A 13,558-nucleotide genomic window follows, 5' to 3' on the forward strand; every position below is an offset into this window, starting at 1 on the left:
GTAGTGCAGTAATAAGTATTTTCATATCCACGGTTTGCATGAACATTTGCCAATTCAAGTAATTTAAAGGAAACTCTAGTCAAAAGAATCAATACACGTTTTTCTACGTGAAAACAATACTTAAAAATCGAGAATTACATAATGACCAATATTTTTAATTGTTTCCCAAACCAACTACCCATGGGGGCCTATTATACATTATTGAAATCACACGAACATTATTCGTGTACTAACGATTTGACTGATATTTTTTCGTCATCATATTAACAACAGTAGGTATTTGGAATGTTCTTCGACTCGCGGTATTTAATTAATAGTCTGTGCGCAAATACCATTCGAGTAGGAAATATAATTTTATGTTGGCATTTTCCGAAATACCACGGAGTATAGTAATGACTAATGAGTATAGACTCTCGGCATCTCCACGTTGAATGGAACTGTTATGTCACAAAAATATACAATAAAACATAATATAAAGAATTATAATGTATTATATTATACAATACAAGGTGATAATTTTATAGTAAACCACTCAATATCTCATAGGGTTTAATAATAAGAAATTCTATCTAATCTAATTTTTTTGGGGTTTTTCTCCTCCTACAAAACGAATTATTTTTATATTAACTTTTAAAACTTAAATAGTAATGTATATATTTTATTACCTTTTTAAATAAAGAATATTTTATTAAAAATGTTGACTGGTTGATCACTAGTTTTCAATAGTTATTTTTAAAGTTATAAGATAGTTTAAAAGTTAGGAAGGGTGGGGAAGTGCGGTTGGGAAGTGAACGCAGATAAAAATAATACTATACGCTCTACCTTTCCTCCTACCATTGACTTGAATCCTCAATGACTTCAAGAATAGTAATTCAAAACTAATATAATGTATGCGTTACCATTTGAGTTTCAAAAGTTATTATAATAATAATTATTGCTATTAGGTATATCTGAACCAAAAAGATCTAAAAGCCAATCTGTGACAACAGCTCAAAAATTATGTTTAATCGATTTTAGAGCAGTCATCGAGATTTAGTAGAAGGTAAATTTTCATCGACTTTTACTTTTAAATCAGCCCAATCGTTATGGAATTAATTTATAGTAAATACGGTATAAATTTACTTTACCGGACACTTCGTTTTTGTGATTTTTTTTTTTGTCATATTTTAGTGTTTTTTACGCCGATTACGAATCTGAAGTCATTTCTAGGCGGACTTCTTTCTTCGACGAATATACGGTGCAGCACGGCGGCGGGCCGTTTAGGTTACCTATAGGTAATAATACTCGTAATAAAAATAAAAAACAATAACGAATGTTAAATTGTAATATGTACTTGTTATAGACGTGGAAAGATTTAAAAAGTAACACGAAAAAGAGATGTGTCGCTGTTAAAAGAGGACTCGGGAAAACTGGTGGAAGAGAGAACGAAGAACATCGTCTAAGTGAAATTGAAGAGAAAGTTATGAGACTAATTGGTGAATACCCATTTCTGGGCATCCATTAGTGTCTGAACCTGGAACCAGCATCGCTCTTACTGGTTTCAACAGCAACGACGATGACAATGAAAATGTTATGTATATTATGTATAAAATATTATGCGTATATTAGGTAAAGGGATTGGAAGCAGGCGATTTTAAAGGAGTTTTATAAAGGCATTATTTTAGTTTATATACATTTTTTTTTAATGAGTAAAAGCAATTTTGATTTATTTTGAAGTAAACACGCTGGACAAAAATTTGACTATTTAAGGTGGTCCGATTTGAATTTTGTAAATAGGTTCCAGTTCTTTAACTACTTTACTGGTTGATGTAGAAAACCGATTATCATTTTAAAAAATTACGTTTTTTAATATTAAAAAAATACAATTTGAAAAAAATTGTTTTATTTAGAATTGAGTGATATACAGTCTACATACGAGTTTATATTGTATACGTACAGAGTATAATATAGTATATTTTTACGGTATGGTATAACATAATAAAATCTTTAGTTGTTATAATTCATTTGGTAAGGTGTTATAAGCTTTTTTAAACCTTTAAATACTTGCGCCACTATTATTTTGTTAATTATACTTTGTTCAATTCTAATAGAATGACGAAACCTACTAAAAATGTAAGCACTTCTTACTTGTCAACTGGTCTTGAGATAGTACACCTTTTGTGGACGAAATAAAAAGGTTAAACGTTATTATTTTGCACACGATAAATAGTCACTACTACACGACCTCGGTAGAGAAACACAAAGGGTTGTATGTGTTATGTGTTTACGTCCTACCTATAATACAGGTTTCTAATTGTAAGTTTTTACAGCATCTATGCTTTCTTTTTGCGGGTATAATAACACTAATTCGTGTTCTATTATGACATTATAGTGATTGCATTATTTTAATGTAACGGAAAAAATATTATTTTAGTTAAATACGTTATAATTCAAATTTAAAATAATAATAAACATAGCTACATAAGATAGTTAATTGTTAAAAAGCTATACAATTCGTATTTTTTGCAGTCATCTCTAGAGTCTATAAGTCTTGGAAGTGGTCTAAATAACAGATTAATCCTTCTTTTTGGTATAATCTTCTATTTGAATATTATTGACAAATTTAAATGTATTAATAAACAATAATAATAAAAAAATAACCTAAGGAAAAACTTAAATAACCTGAACAACCTTCCCCCATGTCAATTCTTTTTCATCAATAATAATTACTCATAAATAAAACCAAAAAAAAAAAATAATTTGCAAATCACAATATATAGGGAAAAAATACCCGTATATAATTTTTTTAAAACTACAATTGCATTATTTTTTTAGAGGTTGTATCTTTCTTGAAAAAAGAATTAGTTATAAAAATCTACATTTACTCTTATTAGACATGGTATATTCAGTGCCAAATCCGTAGCGTATTTGAAATTCTTGATTTTTTAAAAATTGTTTTTTACTAATAAGGTGATTTTTAAATATTATTTCTCAAGACGTTCAGAGGTTTAATTTGTTTTCAAATTTTCGATAGTCCTTTTTTAATTGCGTATATCTAACTGATAAATAAGCAACAACGAAAAAACAAGGTGGATAAAATGTTCAATTATTAGTGCATAATTTCGTTTAAAAACTTTAAAAATATATTTGACCCTGTCGTTCATCTTAAGAATAGACAGACAGAGTTCGCCATTTATATCATAATTTTAAGTTAAAATATTTTTTTTATAATACAATCTTAGGTTTTTTAAGCTTTGCTACTCTGTAAAATTGAATAGTCAAAAGTATATCTATAAAATTGTGGAAAATGTCAACGATTTCATAACAAAAACACAATTCAACTTTTAAAATAAAAAGCTGTCAAATTTCTTTTAAAGAAATTGTAACTGAAAATGCATACCAAAACGATCATGTTAACCGTATTTTTTTACTACTATTTTATAGAACATTTTTTAATGTTATATTGACATATTTTGTTTGTACTTCATTTTTTAACGACACTTTCCCTATTTAAATAGCGCCAGTGAGAGGTTAGAGTCTGTTCTATGAATCTTAGTATGCAATAATAATACAAAATACCTCTATTACGTCTTGTCATATACATGTTCATTGTTCACACAAATAATTTCGTTATTTTTAATAGAAATTATACCCATTTTGGCGTCGAAGAAAAAAACAACTCATACTGTAAATTATTTTAAATTATAATATTATTAAATTTAATTACAAATAAAATTGTATTTAAATTTTATTAAAGAACTATTTAAGACAGGCGTTAAAAAAAAGAGAAACACATTGTAAAACGGTTATTGTTTTTTGTATGGCCAGTGTATGAAATTTTAATAAATTTCTGTATTTTATTTTTAAAGTATTTATATCTTAATATATTTGATAAAAACCCTAATGTTTGTTCGGTAATATTCAGAGATTCATAAATAAGAATATATAATTACTACTGATCCAGCTATGAATGTATTTAGAAGAATTATACAATTTTAAAACAGGCGTTGCTTACAAATTTAATAGTATTTTATTATAATTAGAAAATTATTATAAATTAGAATTCTACTTCGCTGTTGTTAGTTTTGGAAATTTTTAACTTTTGCAACCTTTGAATAGTTTCTTCAATACTAAATTCTCCATGAACATTGTTATCTCTAGTACGGACATTTACTGTATTAGCTGTCCTCTCTTTATCTCCAACCACTAAAATAGATAATAAATAGATATAATAAATTTGAAGTACAAAATGTTTAAAAACGTAAAATTTACTTATAGTATTTTATATCATACCAAGAATAAAATTGTACTGAGCCAATTGTGCATTACGGATTTTCTTGTTTAATGTGTCACCATGATCAACATCTACGTCGCACATAAAACCGGACTCATAAATTTCTTTTTTTACCTAAACATCAGTTATGAAAAACATTTTATAATAAATGTTACTTAATATAATCATATCAACATACTTTTTCTGCATACTCGTCAAATTGTGGTCCAACTGGTATAACAACGAGCTGTCGAGGAGACAGCCAGAATGGCCATTTACCAGCAAAAGATTCAGTTAAAATAGCAATCATTCTTTCAACAGAGCCAAATATAGCCCGATGTATAATTACAGGACGAATTTTTTCTCCGGTTTCACTTGAAACATTAAAAAAAGATTAAACGGTAGGATTTAGATTTCATTGTACGTCCCCATATTTAAATATATTGTTCTCTGGTGTTCTTTTGCAGCTGTTACCAAAATGATCGAACATGTGCAAAGGAAATGTTTTATCTAGTCTATTGCATTTACAAATAACACCTCTTGTCTTCCTCATGATAACAGTTTTGTCTGTTTTGTTTACGCATGTTTTATATCCTTAGCCCATCGTAGATACTAGCCAAAAATCCTTTCTTTCAAACCTTCTCGACAATAATATCGATTTTCATCGAATTATTACTCAAATTCTTTTATGATTCGTTTATTACGGGTCGCTAATAAGCCCCACCTTCTTTTCTTTTGGCCCTGAATAGCCTAGTTATAATGTTTCATTCATTATATTGTTTAGTAATTAAGTTTAAAATTATGTATTAATTCTTTCTGTACTTGACCTGGCCCTGTATCATAAATAAAATGAACGATTCAAGACTCAAGTATTAATAACAAGTCTAGGTTTGTAGGATAAAAGTTTATTATAATTGTATAAAGGATCTGTTTATTCCCTCCAATCATTGAGTCTCATAGCTATATTTTTCAAAGCTCCTTTAGAAATGAATAGTATTTTAAACTATTCAACAAAAATGTTTAGTTTAAGTTTCAACTACTAACTATGGTAGTTTATATTTTATAACAATATTATTGTTATATTGCTATTGTCTAATTGTTGAGCTACAGATTACATATTTTTGTTTTAATAAAAGCTAGTTAAAAAAAACTATAGTAGTTCTTGAATAGAGATTAAAAAAAATAATCTGTACCTCAGGTATTTTACCTGATCGATTGCACTTTTTAGATGTATTTGGTCAAAAAATTAGTTTATCGGAAATCAATTTATGGAATAATAAATCGGAAAACAATTATTCAATTATGAACGGGTAACAATTTATTAAATAATGGATTTTAACAATGGATTTATGATAGTAGTATGATTAATTTTTCTATTATTTGTGAAAAGCTAATATTTTTTATAATAATAGTCAGATATTAACATATCAGGTAGTACCAAATATAAAAACTAGGTAACCGACAATCGTAATCAGTAATTCATTTTACTAAAATTATTGGATTAGTAGTCTCAATAACTTTTTCTAAACTCACAAAGAAATGAATCGTTTAATTTATAAGAATTTCTATTAATCACTTTAAAAAATACATCAGTTTAAAAATCACTTACCCAATATATGATAAGTTGAAACGAATAGGAAGTTGGAAATCTAGCTGAATAGTAGCACATTGGTGTTGCCGTTTTAGTGCATCAGAAATAGTGATATCAATTTTAGGACCATAGAATGCTCCATCTCCAGGGTTTAATTTCCATGGTTCACCAAATGAGTTTAAGCTGTCTTCGAGTTGCTAAATAAAATTAAAATAATAAATAAATTGTGTTACACTAATAAAAAATACAATAACAAAAACAATCTCACATACTTTTTCGGCATTATTCCACATTTCTAGTTCTCCCAAATACTTTTCTGGTCTCGTAGACAAACGCAAATTGAATGAAAATCCAAACACGGTGTAAACATGTCGTAAGAAATCTAGGGCGCTTACAATTTCTTGACCAATCTAATAACAAGTATTAAATAATAATAATAATAATAATAAGATCAGTCAACTATCTTAAATCTATTAAAAGTTTGAACTATATACCTGATCTTTAGTACAGAATATGTGGGCGTCATCTTGTTGAAAACGCCTTACTCGAGTTAATCCAGTCAAAGCTCCCGATAACTCATTTCGATGCAGAACACCAAAATCGGCCATTCTAAGCGGGAGTTCCCTCCACGATCGGTTACGGTGGTCGAACATCAAACTGAAACACAATAAAAGCTGTTACATAACAAAAAAAAATATATATCCAATAAAAAGTAAGTCATATTTATCATATAGCTGAAATACATACCAATGACCAGGGCAATTCATTGGTTTCAGTGCATATGTCTCTTTTTCAACGTCAAATGAAAACATATTTTCCTATTTGTACAAATTTCAAATAACAGTAATAACGTACACAAAATAATAATTATTAAAAATAAAATATACCAAAAATTGTAGTAAATATACTTACAGCATAATGTGCCCAATGGCCAGATGTTTGCCACAATTTAACATTGTAAATATTAGGCGAAACTACTTCTTGGAATCCACGCTTACGGTATTCACTTTTGATAAATTCAACCAAAGTATTGTAAATATATGCGCCTTTTGGTTGAAAGAAACATGAACCGGGACTTAGTTCGTGGAAGAAAAATAACTCTTGTTCCTAACATAATGCATTGCAAATATTTAAAGGTTAATTGTTGACACTTTTTTCAGGAAATAAATTTATGAATGCATGGATTGTACAATTAGTCTGATAAATTTCAGATCTAACTATTTTGTCATTAGTTAGCTAACGTTTTGAACACATTGTCTATCACAAAAGTAATAGTAACCGTTCAACTGTTGCAAGAATTCTGTAGTGTGACTGCAATGGGTTCGGAACGTCAGATAAGTAGTAACAACATGGATAGATCCGAAAATGATCAAACCAAAAAATATTTAACAACTGATAAATTATTTTTTATCAAACTATTGCAATAATTAGATGTTTTTGTGTTTAAGAAATTTTACAGAAGTGCTAAAAACTTTTTTCAATAATTTTATTTTATTCAAACAATTGTAAATGATCTATTAAACTTTTGTTTGATGTAATAAATCGATAAATACACTAAATAAATTGTAGTTATAAAAAATTATAGTTGTTTATTTAGGCTTTGATACTAAGCTGAAAAGATATTGTTTTTTCAATAACGTGTTTTTATTTATTTTATTTTAGAAAAAACTGTTAAGCAAACTTATGGTTAAATACATATATAGTAAAGATATAAAATCTACTTGAACCCTAAACCATAAAAATTATACACTTCTTGCGCATGAAGTGTATAATACACATTATACACGCAAGAAGTGTATAATTTTTATGGTTTAGGGTTCAAGTAGATTTTATATCTTTAATATTTATTTTATTTGGTTTTTATTATTGTGTACAAACCGATTTCTTCATGTAGCAACTTTATAGACCATTTTCTCTTCAAAATTGAGTAAAATACCCAAAAATAAGAATATATTTCAACTTAAATTTACAAAGCTTTAAAACTTTTTTTAAAAAGTTCCAAATTTGTAGGATTATTCTTTAGATAAAGTACTATCTATAGACACTAGCAAACCAAAAAAAATCTAGAAACCCATTCCCCTAGGAGAAGTGGAAACTTTTGTTTATTTCTTTTAGAACTTAAGGTCAGAGAATAAGACTGAAGGTAGATCTAGAGTATGGCAATAACATACAATTCTTTTAAAATTCTGTAGTCTATCTTTTTTTTTAAAGGAAAACCTAAAGTTGTAAATTGTAATTAACAATTTTGTTAATAAAACCGTATGAGTTACAATTTATATTAATAACAGATGATTAACCCTAATCTTATACATTCTAATAGTAATAAAATAATTTTAACTTTTAAGCACAGTTTTTACAATGTTTTTATCTTTTTTTGTATTTATACCATATCAAATTTGTATCAGTGTTCAGTTGAAAGTGATTTTATCACACCACAATTTTTTTTTTTTTTGTGTTCATGTCGGTAAATTTAGTTTCAATTTATGTCCCATGGATTATTAACTGCTATTAAAATTGGTGCCTAGGTCAAATAAAATTGCTTAAGTTATAGATTTATATGCTATGTTGGGTGAAAATCGCCGGTTAAAATAAATAAAACCAGACATTTAAAACCAGGTTTGTGTCAAAAGTATCGCTAGCCTTCTATTTTCTTTCGACCATTGATATAATTACTAATTGATACTTAATTAAAAAAAGAAAACTAACTCTTCCGATTTTACGATGATCCCTTTTTGCAGCTTCCTCTTGGAACTTTTCCCATTCTTTCATTAGCTTGTTATCAGGATATGAAATTCCATAAATGCGTTGTAACGTTTCAGCTTTGCAATCTCCTTCCCAGTATGTAGAAGAATTCTAAAATAAGTATTTATATTACACTACGTACAAATAAAAAAACAATATTATTTTATAATTTGAATTAGATGAGGTGATTAAAATTTGTAATTTAATTGTATTAATTATAAATGTATATATAATAATATATATGTATATATAATAATTGTAATAATATAATTTGTAATAATTTTCAATTATTTCATAGAAAAATTACTGTATACAACATTGTGAATAACACAGTATAATAGGTAACTTTTTCTACACAAAATGTAAACTAAAAATTAATAATAAGTGCTAAAATAAAATATTTTTTTCATAAAACCACATAAATAAGAATAGGATTATAATTTTTCATATGTAAAAATAAAAAAATGACGCAATTATGATCACATTTAACAAATTAAAATAAATGGCAAATGATCAACTGACTTGAAGAAAAAATATAAGCCGAATACGAGTTGACACATATAAGAGATAAGTTGAAAATGATTTACTGATTTACCTTGATCACTTTAAATGCTTTAACTTTTCCAGTATGGCGTACGTGTGGTCCTCTGCATAAATCGATCAGAGGTCCACATCGATACACAGTAGTTGTTGGAGTTTTTACTTTTTCTTTTAGTATTCTTACTTTAAATTCGTTATACTAAAAAAGATAAAAACAATAACAAAAATGATAGACCATCTTTTACAAAATCACAGCAATATAATTACCTTGAACATTTCTAAAAGATCTTCCTTGCTTACTTCAAGTCTTTCAAATGGTTGTTTATCTTTCAAAATAGTTTTTACTAAGCCTTCAACAATAGGAAAATCAAAATTTGACACCTAAAAAAAAAAATGTACTGTGAGAAAAAAATTTATAAAAACTTTAGAATAAGTACTTGTTTGTTGTCTAAAAACATATCGTAGTAAAAGCCTTCTTCAATAGGTGGTCCATAGCATAGACAACCACCATAAATTCTTTCCATTGCTTCACCCAAGACGTGTGCTGATGAATGCCAAAACACTTGCTGAGCTTCGTCGTCTCCAAATTTAAGTAAATGCAGAGTGCAATCTTTCTCCAAAGGTCTATCCAAATCCCACAGTTCTCCATTTACCTTGGCAATAATCGTGTTATCGGCAAGTCCTTGACTACAAAGTTATTAAGTAACATAATTAGAATAGACGGTAGTTTATTAATAATAATATTTTATACAAACCTAATGCCTTTAGCTACTTCATATGGTGTTGATTGCCATGCCTTAGCGTCAACCGTTTTTCCATCAGGAAATGTTACAGTTATAGGTTCTCTAGGTTTGCTAGCAAGTTCATTAGTATACTGCTCTTTAAGTTTGTCCCATAATTTTAAACGTTCCTGTCAAATAAAACAAGTATATAACACTGGATAAAAGTTAAAATAACTCAATTCATTTCATGTGGATAACATTTTTTTGTCAAGAGTAATTTTAGTGACACAGAAACATCTTCCACATCTATTTACACTGATGATAAACATTTTATAACATTTGAAGCAGTGGTAAACTAGAGACTAAAGCACATATATTACATGTTAACGAGTATAGTAAACTGTACAAAATCGCCTTAAATTAGATTGCGCTCTGGGGAAGCTGTCCCCTCCCTCTGAACCCACAATAGCTACGCTACTAATTTAAAATCACAACATAAAAAACTATTTAAACAGAACAAAAAAGCTAACAGCTGGTAATTCCCCACATTCAACAAATATTTTGACAGTGTGAATACGCCTTAAGCCAATCTTTCAAGTCGGTGATGTCTGTCAGATGAGTCATTAATTTTCACAAAATGATGATTTATATTTAATTATCTTTTATCTGCCTCAATGCATTTTTTTTTTTTAATAAAACAAAATATTCCATTTTTTTTTTTGTTGACAGAATTTTTATTATATACAACATATTTGTAATTTTAAAAAAAAAGTATATAGATTTTAAATTTTGTACCTCAATATAGGCTGGCCAAGGTTTCATTTCTGAAACCTGAGACTGTTTTCCTTCTTTTTGCGCCATTTTTTTCTTACTTGGTTTCTAAAATATATAAAAAAAAGACTCATTTAAATCAGAAAAATTATGGTGTTCCATATAACATTTTAAGTATAATAATTAAAGAAAATCCTTACTTGATATAAAGGTAGTCTAATTCCACGTACTGAATGTATGCCGAAGGTTATGGAACAATAAGTGTTTAACAGTAATTTTGAACGCATTAATTTCCTATGAAAAAAAAAAATAACAGCTATAAAATATTATTTTCAAATTATAATATTTATTAATATATAAACAATTATAATGGTTCATAACGGGTAGTATATTATTAATATTGTAAAACTAACTTACAGTTTTTTAGTAATAGAAATTAAAAAAAAGTTAGATTTAGTTTTTAAAAAGTTATTAAATTGTTAAGTTTTTGCAAGCAGATACATTTTATAACCTTATACTATAACTATTACTTGTCAAAATGAAGATATTTTTCAATCATTGTTCGATATATTTTAAAATAAATGTCCTCTAAAAAATCAAAAATTATTCAGGTTGAAGTTAGTGAAACAAAACTACTGAAAATGTATAAATTGATCTAGTCAAAAAAGAAAAATATAATACAATAATAGAAAGTTATGTAGGACTGAGGGTATGGACCAAGACCTAATGAAAATGGGGAGCTAGAAAAAAAAATTCACTTCAAATACATATAAACAATAGTTATAGAATTAAAGTTTACACAGTAAAAAAAAAAATATATATATAAATAAACATAAAAATATAGGTACTTTTAAGAATACAAGGGAGGGACTTCAGCCCCCACAGGCCTCCTCCTCTTGCATCCTCTGCTAGGTACCGAGCATAGTAGGGTGGAAGCAATCATAGGTCTGATTAGCTATTTAAATTAAAAGTGATTAAGTTGTTCTATAATAAAAAAAAAATGCTTCTACAAATAAACATCTCTAAATACAACGCCTCTAAAAATCTATAGAATATAATAAAATTAAAAGTAAATTTGTTCTAAAATATTATGCATCCAAAAAATCAATATGAATGCAATATTGTATTTATAATGATGTTATTAATTGTTTAGAAGTTTCCTCAAAAGTGGTTCAAACAAGAATAACAAAATACAAAACTATCGATAGATTTTTAAAAACTTTTTTGAAAGATACAAGAAAGCATTCCCCGAGAAAATGTCTAGGGTAAAGGATGACATAGTAAAAGTATGCCAGGAAAAGATTAGAAGGAATTATCATTAGAAAGAAGAAACTTGAGGCAAATATGTTAGACAACGTGGTCTTGAAGTCTAAAGCCACAAAAGTAAATTATTTTAAAAAGACTGATTTTTAAATTTCAGATTTGGCACAAATTTAGTTTCAGATTGGCCGATTTTAATTGTAAATGAAGTGATGGTTTCGTAGCCATTCAAAGTATTGTTACGTGGTAAATTAACCCGTGCGGCATGCTGAATAATAGCTAATCCAAAATCAGAAATGAAATTCACTCAGCAATTAAAGCACATACATATACACCATTTAAATTCAGTTAATATTACAATATAATATAGTCACAAACGTTGTTAACACATTACTTAAAAGTTTAGCTAGACTATACAGTAACAGGTTTTTGTATAGGTGCCTAAGCTGAGAGTTATTCTAGAATGTCCATTAAAAAATTAATTCATAATTTATTTATTAAACGTCCAATGTAAACCTTACCGATTGAATGAAGAGAATAATAAATATCTTCACTTACCAACAAATTCAGAATGATGCAATTACAGGTTTGAGGTTTTGACTATGCCGCATTGCTTTATCAATCAACGTGTACACAAATCACAATACCGTAATTAACAGTCTCTATTCTTATCAGTAAGTAGTTATCATTTTTTATGTGAAGGCTCCAGATAAAGTGGAGGTTATGTTTAAGTTGCCTATAGTTGAAAACACGGTTAGGTTAGCTGTGTTTTAGATTGTCCGTGATAATTATTAGAGTGCCTTGATAAATAAGAAAGTTTACAACTACTTCGAAAATGACCATGTTTGGTCCGAAAAATTCCCGCCTTTTGAATTGTAATAAACTAAACAATTATTTTTACCTGATTTACAAGAAATGTAGAGATGAGAAGGTAGAGAAATGCGCGCAAATAAAAAAGCTCTACTCGCTTAGCCAATGTAACTATATTATAAATTATTGAATGTATTTTTCCTGTCTAGATTATATCAATATTAATGTATTTATATGTGATGTTACTATTTCTCTCTGCATAATATTTGTTAATTTTAGGGAAGTTTAGGTTTATGATAGGGGTTGGTCCAAACCAAACCAAACCTAAATTTACCATCTCTTCTTTTTAATTAAATTTTAGTTTAGAATTATTTTATAATACAGTACAATAATTAGGAATTTGAATTGGCGTTCAATTATTTTTAAAAGATTACTAAAGCGCTCATAATAATGTTAGTTACGCATAAACTGTTTTACTGGGTTCATATTTTGTTCATAATGGTTTTAAACTTTAGAGCATAAAAATCCATTATCATTTAATCAATGCCAAAGAATATAATATTTTCGCATGTTGTTGAATTAAAATTTTTTTAATATTTTATTCATAAACATCGGTAATTATTTTTTTAAATATGCTGTAATCTAGGATAAGCGAAATACAGTACATTTTCAACTATAAATACAAAATTCAAAATACTATTACTTATACATTTGTACCCTTAAATTCTTTACTATAAAAACCTTCCCCCCTCCGACTAATTATAAGCTGATATTAAAAAAATTACCAGATTTTGTTTTAGTGACATGGTGTACATATTATTTGATGAATTTGCATGCATTTTTAAAAACACCCCCTCCCCTTTATTCAGA

The 13,558-nt window shown here is 27.6% G+C and overlaps 1 protein-coding gene across 3 annotated transcripts; it reads right to left on the reverse strand.

Moving 5' to 3' along the window:
* Nucleotides 1–3,928: 3,928 nt before the first annotated feature.
* On the reverse strand, nt 3,929–12,567 carry LOC126836612 (threonine--tRNA ligase 1, cytoplasmic). Of its 3 annotated transcripts, none has more exons than XM_050570175.1 (16): nt 12,437–12,567; nt 10,819–10,912; nt 10,643–10,726; nt 9,881–10,035; nt 9,563–9,812; nt 9,393–9,506; nt 9,181–9,324; nt 8,550–8,696; nt 6,756–6,950; nt 6,591–6,661; nt 6,338–6,500; nt 6,116–6,253; nt 5,862–6,040; nt 4,452–4,626; nt 4,273–4,387; nt 3,929–4,185 (listed from the first exon to the last, which is right to left on the reverse strand). In XM_050570175.1, exons 2-16 carry the CDS (start codon nt 10,903–10,905, stop codon nt 4,037–4,039), a joined length of 2,166 nt encoding a protein of 721 aa, XP_050426132.1. In that variant the 5' UTR covers nt 10,906–10,912; nt 12,437–12,567; the 3' UTR covers nt 3,929–4,036. The 3 variants fall into 3 exon arrangements, with proteins under 3 accessions (XP_050426132.1, XP_050426133.1, XP_050426131.1); XM_050570176.1 differs by having other exon boundaries at nt 12,400–12,525; XM_050570174.1 differs by lacking the exon at nt 12,437–12,567 and adding an exon at nt 11,149–11,192.
* Nucleotides 12,568–13,558: the final 991 nt, after the last annotated feature.

This window comes from Adelges cooleyi, unplaced genomic scaffold (genome assembly GCF_023614345.1).
Source record: "Adelges cooleyi isolate 19-005CV unplaced genomic scaffold, UGA_ACOO_1.1 ACOO_flye_CR_arks_rails_tigmint_CR_PRNA_247, whole genome shotgun sequence".
Classification (NCBI taxonomy): domain Eukaryota; kingdom Metazoa; phylum Arthropoda; class Insecta; order Hemiptera; family Adelgidae; genus Adelges; species Adelges cooleyi.

Excerpts from the sequence above, each read along its gene's own strand:
- LOC126836612 (XM_050570174.1), bottom strand. The coding sequence starts at position 11,177 with ATGATTGAAAAATATCTTCATTTTGACAA. Across the intron at positions 6,041-6,115 it reads TGTGGAATAATGCCGAAAAA|CAACTCGAAGACAGCTTAAA; the intron begins GTATGTGAGATT and ends AATTTTATTTAG. Across the intron at positions 4,186-4,272 it reads TCAGTACAATTTTATTCTTG|TGGTTGGAGATAAAGAGAGG; the intron begins GTATGATATAAA and ends TATCTATTTTAG.